Genomic DNA, 20,958 nt, shown 5'->3' with positions numbered 1-20,958 from the left:
AAAAAAAAAAAGAAAACCTAGTGTTTCAAGCTACCTTATATTATATATATATATATTAGAAAACGTCTATTATAACATATAGTTTTTGTTATCTTTAAATTGGATGCATGTATTTCTTATAGTCAATGGGGCTTAATTATTATATAGAACTATTAGTTACACTGTTATATGATAACAACAGCTGAAAAATATTTTAATACAAAACCAATTAACAGCTTATTTAAATTTATTAACAAATAATTAATAAGAAATAAAGAGGGGAAATTTTTGTCACCGTAATTATATTTATTTTGAAATGTTAATACAATCAACTTAATTAAAAGTACAGTAATATTTAATAAGAGTGATGTATTAATACCATCTATTAGTTTTGAGTTGATTCGGTCTTTATTGTTTTGATGATGTTCGTGATTAAAAAAGATATTGTTCTATTTGTATAAAAATGTCGAGATCTTAATTTTACCAAAATATCGTCAATCAAAATTTCTTAAATTTATATAACAAAATTCAAAGAAAATATGATAAACAATTTAAATTGGTTTGATAAGTTAAAAGATTTATTATTCAAACAGAGAAATATCTATTTATACTTTGGGTTTTGGATTATCATTTCCATTTGGATCATAAGTTTCGCTATTTTAGTTCTAAATTTTGAGTTTGATTTCAATTTTGAGTTTAGATTTGAAAATGTTACAATTTTGTTTTCATGAAATTTAAGTGTCGTTCCATTCGACAAAACTTTCATTTCATAATATAATTGCTTTAAATTAATTAATAGATAATAGACTAATAAAGACTAAAAAATTAATATTAAAAAGTAAATATTTAGTGAAAAATGAGGTTAAAAAGAAAAATCTTAAAATGTAGAAAATAAATCAAACCTAAGTTAACTAAGTTAACTAAAAGTGTATATTTTGAAACCTAGTGATGAAATGAAAATCAAACCTACAAAATTCTCTATTTTTATCTTGAATTTTTTTTATTCATAAATGTCTAGATCAACTTTGACACACGACTAAATTAGTCTTATAAAACTAATTCGAACTCTCATTTTGATATTTAATTTTCCTGTTTGTGAGAAAAATGGAGAATTTTATCCAATCTTCCCTCTATAATATTACAGTGCTGATAGAAAATTAGAATAAAGATTGCTCCTTGAAGAAATAAAGAATGAACAAATTCTAAAGAATATATATATATATATATTTATAGTGACATTCTACCTAAAAAATAATAATAAAGAAAAAGACATTAGTGAAAAGAATTGGAAGATACCCAAGTTTGATTTTCAGGTTCTACACTCACAAATTAAAAACGTATCTAATACTATTTGATGAACCAATTAATGACAAAAACATTTTGGTCACGGTGCATATATTATTCTAGGTGAGTGATGTTCAAATTATATAGCATATTATTATTAGCAGTAGACTACATGAATCTTGCTTTGGCAACATGCTTAATGAAATTTGGAAACATATGCATAAATGATAAAGTGACAAGTCCAAATGGTGGGACGTAATTTATTTATTTATTTGAATATTAAAAAAATCACCTAAGACATGCTTCATGCCCTCCCATATACTTGAAATAAAAGTTGTCATTATTCTCTAGAATAGGTAATATATATAGGTTTCTAAATTTGTTTAAACTTTGTTAGAGTATGGAACTGAGACAGTGAGCTGATAAAATATGTAGGTTTAATGAGATTTTGCTTTCATTTAGATTTCTTCTTTCCTGTCAAGGCAATTGTCAACTAGGTTCATTCCAATCCAACCTACACAAATCTGTTTTTTTCTTTCTAAAATGCATCTCAAAACACAAACCAAAATTAAAGTACTCTTTTGGATTTTATATCAATCTTATATTAATTTTTAGTTAAAGGTTTGTTTAAAATTTTCATCATTTCAACCATGCTAAAATTACTCTCAAGTCAATACAAATAACTCTTGGATCCAATCATTTAGGGTTTAGTTTTTCATTTGATAATTAGATTTTAAAATGGTTACACATTTTAGTTAATAATTTTGAATTTAATTTTAATGATCAACACTGCATTAAAAATTTATCTTAAATTAATTAACATAAATAATGTGAAAGCGATTATTTAAAAGATAAAACTATAATATTTTAAATCTTACTGAAAACTTAAATCAAATCGAAATCAAACTCATACAGCTAGGGGTAAAACAAATTTATTTTTCTCAAAACAATTATTCATTTTCTTTTAATAAAGTATATTAGAAGATATTATTACTTGATTTTGATAGGTAGGGGGATAGGGTTATATGTTGTTATATAGGATATTCCATTCATTTTTGTAGAATATGTGATGTTTTATGATATTGATATTTGATTTCAAAATAATTTACGAGACATGAGACCTAAATTTAGTGTATAATGAATGTTTCTAATATTTGTCAAGAATATACAAACAAAGAGAGGGTCCTTCTATTTTTCTAATTGTTTTCACACGTATATATGCCAATCTCAAATCTAATATTTTAAAGAGGAATATATAAGAATTAACTTTTTTAATTTCTTCTAAATCATCACCCATCAAGATTTAAAACTAGTTAATAAGAGGGGGCAATAATGGCCTATTTCATTTCTTTCTTTATTTATTTTTACTTAAAACAAAATAAAAAACAAAAGTCACCGCCCAACTTTTGTAAAAAGATAAATTATCGTTCTTACAACATTTCATAAAAAGAAAAGGATCGTAAAAATCGAATTCCAAAAAAACTCATTTGAACGATCAATTAAATTCTACTTTCTACTAACAAAACAAAAAATTTCATTGCAAATCAAGTGGATAAGCTTTCTCAATCAACGACCTTTCTCCGATAAAAGTTGTCACTTATTAAAGATATAATTAAGACACGAATATTATTGCAAAATGACAAAATAATCAAAGTTTATTAGTGTAATTTAAACAACTTTTCCCTTAATTATATACCTTAAAAAGCGTACGCACATGTAACATATAGAGAGATAATGTAACATCTGATATACGTAATAGGTTGAATTTGAATTAATTTTAGGATAATAATTTACAATAAACTTGGATGTACTCATATTGGATAATTAATAACCTCAATGTTTATATATTATCATTTTTTGTTTTGTTTAATTGGTTGACAAATTATAGTATTATCGTGAGAATGATTATGATTTGTGATTATTAAACAAAATTATGGTGACATATTGAGGGATAAGGCATAACACGTGCCGTTAACAATTGACCACGCACCATCCACATGATTCTATGTTCTTTATCATAGTTGACTTGACATTCGAACCCTTTCATAAACTCTATATTAGAAAGAAATAATTATTTTTTCATTTTTTAAAACAATATTTTTAATGATTTTGTAAAAATTAATGTTGAGATTATAATTTTCCTTGTATTTCCTTACACACACACACACACACACACACACATATATATATATATATATATATTATTTTATTTGTTACTTGGTGTGAAAAACTCCCACAACAATAACGTTCTTTGTGGGGTTATATTAGTTTCTTTTTCTGAGCTAACTTGGTGTGGTGTGGTATTGTATCGTTCTCACATATGTAAGTTAGTACCAAGGATAAAAGTAATGCTATGATCAATTAACAAGAGCAGAGCCATGGGGATAAGAGGGGTATAAGAATCTAAAATGGGATGTCTCGTAGAGATAGTAGGAGGAAGATCTTTTTCGACAAGAAAAATAGTGAAATATGATATCGACGAATTATGAATTTGTGTTAATGTATCGCTGATATATCAATTTTAGAAAAATATCCGCAAAGAAATTTGCAAGCATAAATATTTTGCAGAGTGAGAGATTGAACCTCCGACCTCTTAGATTGAAGTTTATATTAATACGCTAAACTAAAAGATTGAGTATAGCTCAACTAACATATAGATAGTTAACGATAAAAAAGTTGTAGATCTATGGTTGAAATCATCTCATCCCTATTGTATTAAAAAAAAAATCAATTAATCACAAAATAATAAAAGGGTAAATATGTAGTTATTAGATGTAAATTAGGAGTTCATAAATTCGTTAGAAAATTTTAAATAATATACTATACAAAATTTAAAATTAACTACTTTACTAGATAAATGTTTGGAGATTTAAGAACTAAAAATACAATTTTAAACCAAATGATATAAAACATTTTTAAACAATATATACTGGAAAATTAAAATTTTAACTCTCGAATAGATCACATTTTGAAAATTTAGGAACCAGCGATCTAACATTCAAATAAATACAATTTTAAGCAAAATGATGTATATAGAAAAATGGAAATGTGTTGAAAGATGAAGACTAAAAAATTAATTCCATTTTGATTTTTCTAGAATTATACACCATAATTTAACTCATTAATAGACTAAATTATGAGAATTTAGGAACTAACAATCTAACGTTCAAATAAATACAATTTTAAAGAAGTGAGAATCTCAACTTCTTGAAAAGTTCAATGCACAGCTTGTAGGATGTTCTCCAAGGTTTGGTTTGAACATTCAGATTGACCATTAGGTGGAAATCTGTACTAAATTCTAATCATGTGTCTAAGGTGGCATGGACACCTCTCCAAAAGCGCTTGGTTCATGTTTGTGGGTTTCTTTAAAGGTGCTTGGAACGTTGTTGGGGAGGATTTATGTGACGTTGTTTTGAATTTCTTTGAGTCTTGTTATTTGCCTCTTAGGGTTTATGCTACTGTGATCACTTTCATTCCTAAACTTTGTAGAGCTGAGCGTATGAAGGATTTTTTACATATTTCTTGTTGTAATGTGATTTATAAATACATTTGCAAACTTTTGGCTTATAGGCTTTGGGTGTGCTAACCAAATTTTATCAGTGGTAATCAGTCTGCCTTTGTTCTTAGGAGGAGTATTATTGATAATCTTTTGCTTTGCCAAAAGTTGGTTGGGGGTTATCATCTTAATTCTAGTAAGCTTTGTTGTGCTATGAAGGTTGATCTTTAGAAGGCTTATAACTTTGTTAATTGGGACTTTCTCTTTATATATCAACAGAGATTCATTTCAAATGATTAGTTTCAAGAGTAGTAGGATTAAGTGCAAAATGATTAATTTAGTATTTGATATTAAAATGTTTAATTAATTGTTTTTTAAAGAAAAATTATAAAAAATAGAACAGTTGACAAAGTATTTATCGTTCATTCAAAAATCATGAGTAATTAATTTTATATTTTAGTGGTTTTGTTTGGTAAAAGGTAAATAGCTCAATTTTTTCTATTTTTACAAAAATTCCTTATTTAAAATTGATTTCATATAAAATTTATTATTTGAAGTAATTACAAAAAGAATTATTTTAAAATAGAATGAGTGGATTTTTGAAATTCCTTAAGTATTTTGAATTTTAGAAAAATTGAATTGGTTGGAACTAAGCTACTTAAGAGGCTGTGTAAAAATGTCACTAAGCTACAAATCCCACTCATTGTTGATTATAATGTTATTATCTTGGTGAGATGAAATTGAATTGCATGATTTGTTGTTTGAATAGAATAAGTGAAGTAGAATAAGATTAAGGTATTTTTTAAAAAATGTTAATTACTACTAATTAAGTACAGTATTTGTAATTAAATTATGCTCGTACGAAAATGATGGTGGATGAGAGTATAGAAGGCCAAATGGTGATATAAAATGAGTGGTGCTGCCAATACCAAAATATATTATTAATTTTGAAAAAGAAAATAAAGAAAATATTATTAGTTATTTAAAAATGAATATATTACATGTGGTTAGTTGGAAAACAACAAAAGGAATAGGAAGGCATATGATGCACAGCACTTTCTGTTTGGATTTGGTAAAATTGGTAAGGGAAATTCAAATTATTTTGTTTCCTCCTGCTTTCTCAATTATTGCCACCTGGACAGGATAACGCCACGTCCGAAATTTGAAATGTACCTCTAATTTCCTTAAATGGAAGGGAGGGTCTAATTGTTGTTGCCACTTTGGTTTGAAAAATGAGTTTAAACGATCTTATAGAGTCTTCGAGGCTTTGAGCACATCATGATTAACACTAAAATGAGATGGTTGTACTTTAATCATGTTTTTATTATGTGCATTTTTTCCTTTATACTTTATCGGTATACTTTTATCACATGTAGGCGTATTCAAATAATTTGACAATCTGAACAACTTGCACTATTCAATACAAATTGTGAGGGCTAGGTTGGGTTGAACTTTTTTTTATGTTATTTTTCGGGATACACTTTGTAATATTCGTACACCCATTGACTAATAACCATTTTTTTTTTGTTAAAAGGTAGTTTGTATACAAAAAGAATAAATATTAACATCTTTAGGTACCAACCGTACAAAAAGTCCTATTTTAATTCATTGCTCCATGTTGACTTCTATGCTCAAATGTATTCTTCCAAACCCAGTAAGAAAACAAAATCTTATTTTAAAGTATAACTAGAGAAGAACATCACCTAAAAGAATGTTGTCAAGCTAATTAAGGCACAATGAAAATGACACATAATAGAAGAGAACAACAACCATAGATTTAATTATAACATTTCCAATCAAGTTTGAAACAATTTACAAGTATATCAAAAACAGAAAAGTATGAAACCCAATGCTTATCATCTCATGGAATGTTTAAGGTCCCTGGTCAAGGAAGAAAACAACATTGATGAAGGATCTCCTGAACAAATCCAACGCCACCTTTAATTTGTCATTATGTAAGAATCTAAAGGATCATATTGACCGTCATATCAAATTCATATGGAGCTCGAGGAACATAGCCTGGACCTTTTGGATGGTCATTAACAAAGCTTGTGGTTGATCCATCAAGACAAGCAAATAAGTATCACTAACACAGTAACTTTTAACTTTCATACACACTAAGGAAAACTATAAGTAAGTGTTCGATTAGAGGACATTAAATCAATGTCAATCAAAGAGGGAGGCTAATCAAATATGGGTAACAAATTTTACTATAAATATTATTGTTTAGTTAATGTATGTTCCATTTTTTTCCTAAAACCCAAACCCAACCGAATTTATACCTAAGTTATCTTCGGAAAAAAAGTCAAAATGTTGTTGGAGCATTTTCCAATCCTTCTTTTACATCTTCAATATAAACAATATACCCATGTTTCTAGTAGTTACTAATCTCTTCGTAGAAACGCAGAAACAAGTGCAGGTAATTGCTTTGAAGAAATCCCTTCATGTTGAGCTAACTACAAAGGAAGAATCTAGAAATCACTATCAAGAAAGCATATATAAACACGTTGACAAGAATTTAAAGAACTAAAACACACCCATGAGTTTTATCAATGATATGAGCTACACACAAAGATGCTCGGTGAGCAGACAATAAATGCATGAATTCTTTAAAAATCATATGAATCTCATTTTGATTCCAAGTAAGGAATTGGATCTAGTGCTTTTATGTTATCAATAAGGACCTAAAACAAAAAACAATAAAATTGGATCAAAACAAATATTTACTCACAAGCATCTAACAACAATAATTTTGCAACTTACTTGACAGTACCATCTCATTCCTATCATGCAATCTATTTAAAATCCTCCATTTCGCTAATGAAACAATGCCATCTAGTTGATCATGTGTATTTCTCTCCAGCGATCGATATGATTCCACTAGCAAACTGAATGAAATCATGCAAGAGACATTCAAATAAATGATTTTATCTCTAAAATGTTCCTAAGGATTCTCTCCTAGAATACTAAAAAAAATATGTATTCAACACTAGACTTGTGGTTACAAGAACTTTCTTATAATAGAAACAAATTTCATTGGCTAATGAAATAAAAACAATTTTTTTTGAAACTACAACACCAAAAGTTGAATAACATAAAATATCTCCAATGGGATATCAATGAATCAAAAAACCTACCATTAAGTGTGGCAAACGAACCAACAAAGTTGCATTCAACGAACTAGAAAAATAATAGCCAAATAAAAAATTAAATAGCTAAACTACTAGCAATTAATATTTAAAAATAGTAAAATACAAATCATTCATTATTGCTACACTACAAGAAAAATGGTCTACGAAGACAGTTATTTTATATCGTAAATGAACCCTATGTATTAAAGAGTGTCTAAATTAGAATAAACTAAAAGCCATAGAGCTAATAAAACTGATTATTAGCTAGCGTGAGAGAGACATTCCTTCTAATTGACTGGAATGCACCTAAAGAAAGTTTAGGTCAATACAAATGTTATTTCTTCAGAATTTTCAAATTTACTCATCTTGGAAAGATCTAGCATGGTAAGTGGCAAATAAAATTCTATTATACAAAATAAATCTTTATTGAAGAATACCCAATATCAACAATGAACCTACAACACATCTATCCAAAAATGCAAATATTACAAACAAGGTTTGGGGAGCTTTGTTAAAAAAGGTATGTCATATGAAAAGTTCACGTAGCTTTATAAAGATGTCTACTAAGTGCATTATAAATGATGACTTAATATTATATACAATACGAAGCATATACTAGAAAGTAAAAAATAAAAAATATAGCCTCCATTGTAACAAAATGACTATATTTTAGGAATGCATAAATCATAACCGTTCACTGTATGTCTGAGGGTCCCACTTTAATGATATGATTTTTGTGAGCCATTTTAATTCACCACCGTTTTTTGGTCTTTCCTTTCAATATAGAAGATCATGTAGTAATTTTTGTTGCTACTATACTTATTGTAAGAAAGGGAGAGAGACATGCCTATAAGTATCAATAATCACTTCCCCTATCCTTCAATCAAAGCAAGACATAATTTCAATCCAAATCAAATAAAAGAATTTTGTGTTACAAAACAAACCGTAATGCTTCCAAGATTGCAAGATCATAATAGAGACAAAAAGAAAAAGAGAGCGAAGGTTAGACTTCTTTTTCAAAGATAATAACAATGAAAAACGAAATTCAACGATACATTTAGATTTAATAGCAAATGTCTTACCTCACAAATATCAGACTTCTCTCTGCCTAAGAGAAGTAGGACCATTATTGTATACTGATTTCAAACACCAACAAAAAGAAATAAAATTTACAACTATAACAAGACCAAAATAATTACTTAAATTGATGGTTTATCAAAGCTTCCTCTAAATCAAGATAAATTCATTAACTATATAAAGAGTTTATTTCTTGCTCATAGTGAAAACATTCATAACTTTTTTTAATCTTCAATCAATAGTAAAACAAGAGTAACCAAATTACAACAATTTAGTAATGAGTTAGATAACAAGTACTTATGTTCAAGTTTATATATATAGTTTGTTTATGCTATAACTATCATACAATTATGATATAACTCAATAGCAACCCTAAACAAACGACCAATTGAAAAATCAAAAGTACTCAAATTCACTTGGAAAATGCATAGACATAAAAAAAAAAGACTCTACACATCATCAAAGTTTAAAATTTCACATTTCATTTTTCATCCTCTTTTTCTCAAAGCTTCAGCCCATAGCCATGAAATGTCCCTTGGCCTTGATTTCCTAATTCGAACGAACAAAAATGAATTAAAAATCAACCAAATGCTTCATTGAGGCATTTCATCAAACATATTGTAAGCTACCAAAATGCTTCATCACATAGCCAACCATAAAGAAAAAATGTAGATTCAGATTAGAAAAATAATCGTAAACAACAATATTGAATATGATGGTAGACAAAACAAACACATATCTCCTATAAAAGTAAAACTATGAGGGATGTTTTTCATAAAAACAACCATCAGTATATCACATTGTGTATAAAATGAAAGTATTTGAAGTTAATATATTGTACAAATACAAACAATAGAAATAATGAAACTTTGATTGAATACATTCATATTGTGGGTAAAATGAAAGCATTTGAAGAGAAATGAAAAGAAAATGGGAGTGAAAATGAAAACTTTGGCTGGATACCATTGCTCTGCGTACTTTGCCCTTCTCCTTCCCTATAACTCTAAATCAATTCATCTTATGGAGTTAATATGACTTTTCGAAGAATTGGACAATAACTCAAATGCTTCTAAAACTCGAATCTAGCGTCGAAAAGTAATGGGTAATGTTAAACTCAAGTCTAAAATAACAGGTATTCAAAATCACCTAACAAAACAATCTCGAAAACACAAAAATCTTACTCTAGAAGTTGAATCTGAACGAAGAATGGAGACAAACCACGATGAACTTGATTTCCAGCGAGCTATTGCGCACGGTGACTGGGATTCACTGTCGAGTTCAACGGTGGAAGGGATGTTGGGTGGTGGCGTCGGCTGAAGGAGAGAAAGAGGGGGATTTCGAGCATGTCTTCGATAAAAAGTCACGTCGTTCCCAACGTGCGTGAGAGAGGGAGAGAGATGGTTAGCTGGATGAAGAAGAAGAGGAAGAAGAAGGGTTTTGAGATATTTTATATATTTCAATAAATACATTATTTACTAGTTTTAGAATTAGGGAAAAATCTGATTTTAATAAACTTTATTTTAATAAATTAAATAAATTCGTTTATTACTCCGCTTTGAATCCTCTCTTATCATCATTTCAAAATTAATCCTAAAATTCATTTATTAGTCCGCTTTTAATCTTATTTTTGACAATTTCCTTGAAAACTTCTACCATCTCGAAGATTTTTAGAATTTCAACTACACTTACCGATGAACACTAAATAGACATCGATAGATGTACTTAACACCTATATTTCCCTTGAATTTTCGGGGTGAGAATATAGTCCGTAGATATAGACTCTTCGGAAATTTTAACTAATCTCCTATCCGTCGAGCCACGGTCTTACACAATCGGGATCGAAACAAAAGGAATGAAAAGAAACACAAAACCCTAATTTCGCCTTTCAGTCAGCGACGTCACTTTTCTCTACCAACATATCCCGGCGGACACCCAGTTCACAAGTAGCTCCGGCGGCGGCGCGGTTCATAGATCCTCGAACGACCACGGGGAGTCCCAGAGCGGCACGATTTCTTGATCTGCATTGACCAGCTATATCTGTACGCCGCGATTCCGAGCCACAACCCTGCACCGACGCCCATTTCGATCATTCAACTTGTTCTTCTTCTTCTTATTCTTCTTCTTTTTTTAAATTCCATTGTAGCATCTATTTATTAATCTAGCTGCTCTTACTCTCGTATACAATGACAGATACAGGCGATACTCAGCCGTCTGAACAAGGTATTAGGGGTTTTTGTTTCGTTCCATTCCTTTTATATATGCATATAGATTTACCTATTTTCATCATGGGTTCTTTGTTTTGTGTCTCCAATTTTTTTCATTGTTGTCGCTCTCTCTAGATACGTTTTTAATCCATTTTTCTTCAGTCTGTAGCTTCTTCAGAAAACCCACCAAAAACAAAAACATCAGGAAGCGGACGGTTGATGAAGACGAAGAGGAGGACTCTAAAGCTGAGACTTCGTTTCTGCTAAATCAGAAGAAAGCCCCTAAGACTGAAAGCAAGCTTTATTTTTCTTCTGGGCCTTCTAAAAATTCATCGTCTAATGAGTCCAATGTGGAACCTAATAAACCAATTTTCCAATTTGAGTCTTCAAAGGAAATTCAAGTTCACCATGATAGCAGAGCAACTGCAACTCTAGAAACAGAGACTGATTTCTCAAGAGATGCACGAGCCATCCGTGAGAGAGTTTTGAAGCAAGCTGAGGAGGCTTTGAAGGGGAAAGGCAAGAGCTCTGGTGGTGAGAAGTTGTATAAAGGGGTCAATGCTTATGTTGATTACAAGGCTGGCTTCAGAAGGGAACATACAATTTCTAGTGAAAAAGCTGGTGGAGCACATGGGCCGCTTAGAGCTTCTGCTCACATAAGAGCATCGGCAAGATTTGATTATCAGCCTGATATTTGCAAGGATTACAAGGAGACTGGTTACTGTGGTTATGGAGATGCGTGCAAGTTTATGCATGACCGAGGGGATTACAAGTCTGGGTGGCAGTTGGAGAAGGAATGGGAGGAAGTAGAGAAAGCAAGAAAGAGAAAATTAGCTATGAAATCTGATGATGGGGATGAGGATACTTCAGAACAAAGTGATGAAGATGAAGAAGATGCGTTGCCCTTTGCTTGTTTTATTTGTCGCGAGCCTTTTGTGGATCCTGTTGTGACAAAGTGCAAGCATTACTTCTGTGAGCATTGTGCACTAAAGGTAGTTGCTCTCTCTTTGTCTTTACTTGTGTCTTAATTATATTGTGATCATGAAGTCATTTCTTCTCTAGGAGATCAAAACGTGCTTCAGAGTTCCTTATATGCTGATGGTTTACCTTCCTCACTAATATATTTATATATACTTGAAATTGAGAAAAAATTTTTTGTTGTGAAAATGAAGAAAAAAAATAATTGTCTGCTTACATACTTTCTCTGCCGTATTTGTTCATTTACATTGACTTACCATAGCATTTTTTCTAAAGTAAACCTATTTATGATGTTTTTTATATTTAGAAATACAATGTTTTTTAAAAAACGAAGGATAATTTTAAAGTAAGAGATAGATTGTTTATTAGAATTATTTTGAAAAATAATTCACCTATTCGACCAGGTCTTACCTGAACAGAATCTATTCTATTTGTTTTGCAACTGTATCCTTGAGTTCGTAAAAATGTCCATCCATTCATGTTGTTGTTCTTGCTCGTTACTGTTGCAGTGACCTATTATTATATTTTCTATAAAGGATTTTCCAACTATGTTAAGTTTTTTCTATAGAACATTATATGTTCCAATTATATTTTGTAATTTAGGGGCCGTTTTGGGGCACCAAAAAGAAGTTGGTAGAGTGGGTTATTATGTTCCAACCCATGTTTGGGGCACCAAATATAATAGTGGTGTATACAAGTATTTATAGCTGTTAAAAGGTAGAAAATAGAACACACAAGGTTTACGTGGAAAACCCTAGAATAGGGAGAAAAAACCACAATTGGGACTTGGCAGTCTTTTATTATTTTCAAAAACAAGGGAAGTTACAAAAGAAGAAAACTTTATAGGCTTTAGCTAGCCCTAATACAAAAAAATAAATAAACTTATGGTAAAGTGAAATAATAAAATACCCTCAGGGCTATAAACTATCTACAAAGCCCATTATTTCCAACATTCTCCCTCAAGTTGGGGGTAGATGTCAATCAAACTCAACATGCTAACACGTGAGTCAAAACTTGACCTGAGTAACCCTTTGGTGAGAACGTCAGCAACTAGTTGACAAGATGAATTCTACATAATACAGATACTTCCACTGTTCCGTTTCTCTTTTATAAGGTGTCCGTCAATCACCACATATTTCGTTCTATCATGTTGTACAAGATTATTGGCTATGCTCATGGTCGCTTTATCATCACAATAGAGATTCGTAGGTAAAACACAGTCTTGGTGAAGATCAGACAAGATTTCTTGAACCAGACTCTTAGCTTTGTATTAAGCTTCAACACTACTTCTAGCAACAACATTTTGCTTCTTACTTCTCCAATTAACTAAGTTACCTCACTCAAAAGTACGATATCCAGAGGTAGATTTTCTGTCAATAATTGATCCTATCCAATCAGAGTCGGTATAAGCATCAATGAATTTACCATTTACTTGGAGAACTTCTCAAATATTTCAGAATCCGATTCATAGCTTCCATATGTTCTTCGTAGGGTGTGTGCATAAATTGACTAACAATACTGACAACATAGGAAATATCTGGTATAGTGTGACATAAGTAATAGAACTTTCACAGGATTTTGTTCTATCATTGTCTAATTCTGCATTGAACTCAATAGGGGTGTCAGCAGATCTACATCCAGTCATACTTGTTTCTTTTAATAGGTCAAGGGTGTATTTCCGTTGTGAGATAGAGATCCCTTCCCTTGATCTTGCCAGCTTCATTTCTAGGAAATATTTTATATTCCTTAGACCATTGATTTCAAATATGTTAGCCATTTTCTTTTTCAGACTGGTGATCTCAGCCGTATCATCTCCTGACAAGACAATATCGTCTACATCGAAAAAGAAGTCTTACCCAAACTCCAATCTCTTCATTGAGAAAGAAGAATGTGCCAGATTTTGACTCTCCTTTTAGTGTGAGGAGTGAGGAAGTCGAACATATGCCAAAGACAGTAGAGAAGGATGACTAGTCGTTGAAGGATCCTTTAGAATATGATCTCAATTTCCTACTTCAAACAGAGGAAGATTTAATTACTGAGACGTAGGCCTCTTTATTACTCTCACAAGCTAAGCACTGAAATTTCAGATCTCTTGAAGTTCATTGTTGAGAAATGTGGAAGTATTTTGGTTTGAGTACAAAATTTAGACTTTATCTTGTTTTTTCATTCATTTATTTTTGAAGTCTTTTAGTGGACCATGAAAGGTTCGACAGATGCTTCTATTATTTTGGCCCTCAAAAGTTCTTGTGAAATATTTCGGTCCTAGTTAGTCACTCAAGATTTAAGGACTATTAGGAGGCATATTTTTTAAACAATACACAACTTGAAGCTGGGTGGTTGTTTGCTCTCCCTTGGTGTTTTCTTCTCAACGATTTTGAAGTTTTTAGTGTGCATTCTTTAGCTATTTTGGGATTCTTGTTGAAAGAATTTTAAGTTTGCTTTGTTCTTAGTAGTTTTCTATTGTTTTGCCCAAGATTGGGCTTTTCATTTGGAGGACGTTTTCTGTCAATGGTTGGTCTACTATGTAACTTTCAACAGTGTTATTTCGTATGCTAGGGTTTCTTGCAATGTTCACACACCGTGATCTGTTTCCCTTTATGCTTGTCACTGTTAGAACCAGATAATTTCGCTCTAAAAGCAGCAGAATCTGTAGCATATACAACATTGACTGTTTCCCTTGAGGCGTACCTTAGAACACAATTCCATAACATAAGTTATAGGCCTTTGTCTCAATATACAGCTTCGTTCTACATCTTGGAGATCAAACCAACTAGGAAATCATAAACACAATCGACATCCTTAATCTTGGAATACTGGACACCTCCACATGGACTATCCCAGATAATTTCACGACATAGATCCATCTCCGGCCAGATTAGGGACAATTTGTTTTAAGTATGAAGTGACATCCATCGTCCCCTGTTTGCACTCATGAGCTTGTTTACATTGAATGTACAGACGAGTGCATTCTATCATTTAGAAAATAATTTTCGAATTGTATCCCAGATATCTTAAGCAGTAGCAACTTACAACAATAGTTTTCCTATCTAAGGTTTCATACTATTAATCGACAGTGGGCGAAGTAATTAGTCTTCTCTTTTCCAAACGCGCTTCTGAGTATCATCTGGTCTAGGTCCTGGTGTCTCACCAATTAGATACCCAAACTTGTGACGCCTCTCAAGGACCATTTTAATTGACTGAGACCAGGAGAAATAATTCTACCATTCAACTTCGCAGTATTTAACCCTGTGAAACTTTCCGAAGAGCCAGACAAATAGTTTGCAGTAGTTAAAGTAGGGAAAGAGGTTACCGGATTCCTTGGATACATCAGTATACCAGAAGTAATGCTATAATTCACTGTACTGGAATATAGGTTTGTGGAATCACCTAGGGCTACCCCAAGAGCAGCGATTTGTTGCTGAAAACTTGTCTGAAGATTAGACAACAAGATTAGCCAACTGTTGTAGTACCATTACCGGGGATAAACCAACGAAGCTTGATGTTCATTACTAGGTGATACATGATGAAGAAGACCTTGTTGCTGCAGCAGGGAATTTACCTTTGTGTTCAACGAATGACTCACTAATCTCGGTTCATGGTGTATATTCTGACTAAGGTTTCCATCAAAGGGTTGCGGCAATGCTAGAATTAGACAGAAGTGCAAGGACTGAAGATAACAATCAACAATGGCTTGGACTGCAGTGGAAAAGTTGGTGGTTTTGACAGCTGCAGCAGCTACGGTTGAAGCAAAACTGGTGCCTAACTAAAGTTATCTTGCACTGGTTGGTTTTTGTCAATGTCGGCTAGGGTTTTTTCACTACTCTCTGATGCCTTGTTGAGAGGTAGAAAAGAGAATACACAAGGTTTACATGGAAAATCCTAGAATAGGGAGAAAAAACCATGGAGTCTTTTTTGTTAAAAGGAAGACAACTTTATAGGCTCTAGCAAGCCCTAATACAAAAAGGGAAATAAACTTAGGGTAAAGTAAAATACTAAAATACCTTGAGGCTATAAACCATCAACAAAGCTCCTTATTTCCAACAATAACCTACAATTAAGTATAATAAATCCTCTTTCAAAACTTTATTTCCTAGCGTGTTGACTATTTATTGTGTATTTACTACTTGTTACTCATCCTCTATTCTTCTCTTGGCAATGGTGTTATTTCCTACCCAAACAAAATTAGTTTACACTCCAAATACAAACTGTTATGATCCAAATTAAAATTGTTGCACCTGAACACTATTATAACCCAACAACTATAATAACCATTGCTTTCAATAACCAACTCAGTGGCCAGCCCCTCAACCACTCCCAAAGTTTTTCCTGGCATGCATTATCGTTAGCAAATGTTAATAGGGAACGCAGTGGCTGAAGTATTTGGATAATTTTTGTAAGTTTGGTGATTGTTTCACTGATGTTGATTTAATATCTTTGCATGTCTAGAGTACATTTCCTTTACTGCAAAACTCAGTATATTTTTTATTTGTATATCTAGGGCATACTTGTAGATGATCATTTCATCCTACATCATCACATACTTCATTTTTTCCCTCTTTTCCTGGTATTTCATGTTACTTATCTTATCTTTAGAATGAATCTAAAATCATTTTTTGTTAATAAAAATTTGCAGCACCATGCAAAGAATAAGAAATGCTTCGTTTGCAACCAGCCTACTCTTGGAATCTTTAACACGGCACATGAGATACGCAAAAGGATGGCACAGAGTAAATAAGTTTTTCTCCCTGATCTGCATTGGTCCCATACCACAGTATTTTGATTTGTAGCATGATTATCTATCTGTATCTTAAAATCAATAACCTGTTGGAGAAGCTTGGATAGTATTTCTTGAAGTATGGCCAATGGGAATGGTCAGTTTTGGAAGTAGTTTTGATGAAAAAAGAAAGACTCTTTCTGTTAAAGTTCATTCTGAATTGGATGATATCTTTTGTAAATAGCCAGAGATACTTCTACTCTACCTGCGTTCCTATAGCTAGAAATTTAAGGTAGATGGTCCGAAGAGATTTTAAAGCTGGACTCTTTATTGAACTTAAAAGTGTTTATATTGTACCCCAGCCTTATCAAATTGTATAATCGAGTATTAGTTTTAGTTTGTCTGTGTTTACTAGTACTCATTTTCACTTTCCAGAGACACAAATATGTGATGAAAAGGAGCCTGCCATAGTGGAACTTTTGTAAAGCATGTGTGGGTATGTGGAAAATGTCTTTGTTCATTATTTTGTACTATTGTCGTTGAAATCCACAGTTATTAGTACGAGCAATCTGAAATAAGAGTAAGGCGAGATACGGATTGGAGATTGAATTAATATTTTAGAATGGAAGTTTTAATTACTGATAATTTGTCTATATTAAGTGTAAGCGGTAAGAATGGGAGCATCAACTTGATGTGATAAAGAATGGAAGAAAGTTTCTGACACTTGTAGTACTGGAAGGCTTCGTTTAGGATACTGAAAATTGCAGAATAATCTCGAAGAGTCTTTATATGAAGAGCTATAAATTTTGGTTGATCATATTTTGATGACACTTCCTGTGTTGGTGCTAAAAAAATCTTTGTTGTGGTATCATCGTATTCTACTTCATTACAAATCTTAATTAACTTTTCTTAAAACTATATTATCTGTCATGTGCATCCCATTCATTTTTGCATCAGCTAATCAATTTTAAGGAGATGCTGTGATGCTTTTTGATAAAGGCGGTGAATTCAATTAGTAATATACATTTGTCACTCAGAAATTCCATTAAAAGTCCTTACCTACAGCTTCTGAGCAATAATGTGTGGTAGTTACTGCATATCTTTGACATTCTTAACTTGTGATACTGTTGGGACCCTATTATTTACACGTACAAATGCAAGGTAGAAAAGGTAATAATCAGGTGACAGCTTAACCTGTACGGATTATGGAAGGAATAGGTTTGGAAGTATATAAGAAACTGTTTTTTGGGATTGCTGAAGGCTAGGTCATATCTTTTAGAAGGCTGCATAAACTTTGGAGGAGAAGGTCGACATTCTCGAATTAGCTGGAGCGTCTTTCTTTTTTATAGTTTGATATTTCTTGTGTTTTATCACTCTTTAGAGGATATCTACATGAACCTTGTTTTCTACTCTATTTCTATCAATATATAAATATAGAATATTGTCTCTGTTTCATTATTGTGTTGAGACTTTTGTGAGTGGCAGGTTATTAGGACCCTAACAAATTGGTATCAGAGTCGCAAAATATCTTGGAGAAAACATGAGCAACGACACAAAAACAACTAGAGGAAAGGACGGAGATCAATGAGAAGGAAATCTTGGGATTGAAGAAGTTGATCCTTGGCCTAACTAAAAGTGTAGAGAAATTGTCGGATGATGTTAAGGAAAGAAGTATGAACAAACGTTGAGAGGAATCTTGTGCGTTTGATGGGTCTGGATTGAAGTGGGTTGGTTTCCATGGAACAATAACTGAAAGAGAATCACGTCTTGGTAAGATTTAAAAGAGAGGATGTTTGAGCATTTTAAGGTTCAAGGAGAGGGTAGCTTGGGAGCTCGACTCATGCATTCAACAAGATGGTCATATACCGATTACGTGAAGAAGTTCCTCAACTATTTCGCACCCTTACTGGAGATGGCAGAAAGCAAAAGCGTTTTTGATATGAAACCTCTAGCATTCCCTCAAGGCACCGATCTGACTCTAAGATCAAGAACTCTGAGTGAACAAGAATCAAAGGAAGGAGGATAAAGAAGGATACATCAGAAGACGATAATAAAGTTGAACTACTATATTGGATCTAAGAACCATATTAAACAAGACTCAAAGAACACAACTCCAACCGCTCCAAAACCAATTTGATGTCAACTCCTAAGGTAGTCTAGATTGAGTTAATTAGGTGATCTAAGAAACCGAGGATCAGACAAAGTTTTGAAGCTCCCATGACCCTTGATCTTTAGAGCACTCTACAAGCAGTACAAATCAATCTTCACTTGAATACTCCAAATATTCGTGCATTCTATCACAAGAACATATAGAACCAGAATTCTACACTTTAAAATTTTTTAGATTTCATTCATCTCAAATTCTTATTTTTGAAAGTGAAAATTACAATCCTATAAATACTAATTAAAATATGAAATGAAAGTCACAACATTTAATTTCATGTCCTTTCAACTATCATAATAAATAAAAGCACACATATATATATATATATATATGATTCCTCAAACATTTAATATTATGACTTTTGGTTGTCAAAATAACTCTTCCACTTTCAAGGATTCTATCTCTTTCAACTTCTTCATTTGATTCAATCATGATCTCTTGATCCATATCATTCTCCTCTTCTTCAAGAAGATCTGTCCTAAAATCTAAAGGATCTCTTTCAAATGTAGCTTTCGATAGTCATCTTCTTTGCTCTTGAATTCACGAACAACAAAGTTCAACGTGACATCTCTCAAATCACAACATTTTTTTTTACATATTTTCAAAATGACGACATTTAACATTGAAGGAAATTGAATTAGAAGACCTTGAAGACAACAAATTTGTAGATCAGACCTAGATCTAAAGCAATGAAGAAGACGAAATTGTAAAACTAGGAATGGAAGTGACATTTTTTTTTAGATTTTATATAGTGGGTAGAATGTGATGATATAACTAAAAAAATGAAAATTAAGAAAAAATAAAGGAACATGTTGCAATAATGAAAAGATATACTCGATCTAGAACCAAAAACTATGATATCAAATGATAAGAAACCCTTGGGCATTGGATCTAAGAACTATGTTAAATAATAAGACTCAAAGAACACAACCCATAAGTCCCAAAACCAATTTTGATTTCGTGATTCATATCAGTTTTAATGGATGCTTTCGTAACAAGTTTAGAACCAACTTTGCAAGTTGAAGTGAAGAGCTGATGACCACGGTCCAGATTTCGTCGCTACCATCCCTTCTTTAGCCAAGCCCTCACCCGTAGTCGTTGGCACCTACACCTTCATTATATGCGTTGTCTTTCGCTTTCACCCAGTTTGTTCACGCATTGCCACACGTGTCACCATCAGGACTTACTTAATTGCTAACTCTTGTTCAGTTTTCTACTGCTGGTTTGGTTGCTCTGCCTCCTATTGGGTTAGTTGCAAACCTGAATGGCTTCCCCGAGGTTGGAAATCCCCAAGCCCACTCAACTTTTGAGGTGAGTGCTTCCTCAACGCAGTTAAGAGCCTATGGGTAGGGTTGTCGATTGATATCGATCAACATCAACCGGACATGCTTCAACAACAAATTGCAATGATTTATGCAACGCTAAAGACATCGTTCAACACCCGTTTGACCTCACATGTGTATTATGAGAATCTAGTAACCTTGATCCTTGCTTTGTCTTCTTATGTGTCTAATTCAGTGCCACAATCTGCATGATATTTTTCAGAGGAGAAATTGAATGGTCAACTATTTATTGTGGTCCCGATCTATTAATATGATCCTTGAAGGGTGCCACAAGTTTGGTTTTTTGGTAGGGGAGATACCTCATTCTACATTGGAAACCTAGAGGAATGATATTGGAAATGGGAGAATTCTCTTATTCTATCCACATTGATCAACAATATGGAACCACAGATCGAGAAACTCTTACTGTATGTTGTAACTGCTAAGGGTATTTGAGACACGACTAAAAAGTTGTATTTGAAGCATCAAAATGCCTCTTGTTTATACACTACAAAAACAAGTTCACAAATGCAAATAAGGGTCCATGGATGTGACATCCTTCTTTAACAGACTCTCTTATTTGGTAGGAAATGAATCTATGCAGAGAAT

The 20,958-nt window shown here is 32.2% G+C and overlaps 1 protein-coding gene and 1 long non-coding RNA gene across 3 annotated transcripts; one reads left to right on the top strand and one right to left on the bottom strand.

Annotated features, from left to right (window-relative positions):
* Nucleotides 1-9,206: 9,206 nt before the first annotated feature.
* Nucleotides 9,207-10,397, bottom strand: LOC116404590. The gene is made up of 2 exons (XR_004217518.1): nt 10,149-10,397; nt 9,207-9,516 (listed from the first exon to the last, which is right to left on the bottom strand). It is a non-coding gene; the product is annotated as an uncharacterized LOC116404590 (long non-coding RNA).
* Nucleotides 10,398-10,600: 203 nt separating this feature from the next.
* Nucleotides 10,601-17,386, top strand: LOC101221334 (zinc finger CCCH domain-containing protein 1). Of its 2 annotated transcripts, XR_004217517.1 has the most exons (4): nt 10,601-11,187; nt 11,334-12,163; nt 13,939-14,191; nt 16,783-16,916. XR_004217517.1 is itself a non-coding variant. In XM_004149378.3 (3 exons), exons 1-3 carry the CDS (start codon nt 11,151-11,153, stop codon nt 16,882-16,884), a joined length of 969 nt encoding a protein of 322 aa, XP_004149426.1. In that variant the 5' UTR covers nt 10,618-11,150; the 3' UTR covers nt 16,885-17,386. The 2 variants fall into 2 exon arrangements, 1 of the variants encoding a protein (XP_004149426.1); XM_004149378.3 differs by lacking the exon at nt 13,939-14,191 and having other exon boundaries at nt 10,618-11,187; nt 16,783-17,386.
* The last annotated feature ends 3,572 nt before the right edge of the window (nt 17,387-20,958 follow it).

The sequence above is a fragment of the Cucumis sativus genome, chromosome 6 (assembly GCF_000004075.3).
Source record: "Cucumis sativus cultivar 9930 chromosome 6, Cucumber_9930_V3, whole genome shotgun sequence".
In the NCBI taxonomy this organism is placed as follows: Eukaryota; Viridiplantae; Streptophyta; class Magnoliopsida; order Cucurbitales; family Cucurbitaceae; genus Cucumis; species Cucumis sativus.
This window is presented reverse-complemented; position numbering and strand designations above follow the sequence as displayed.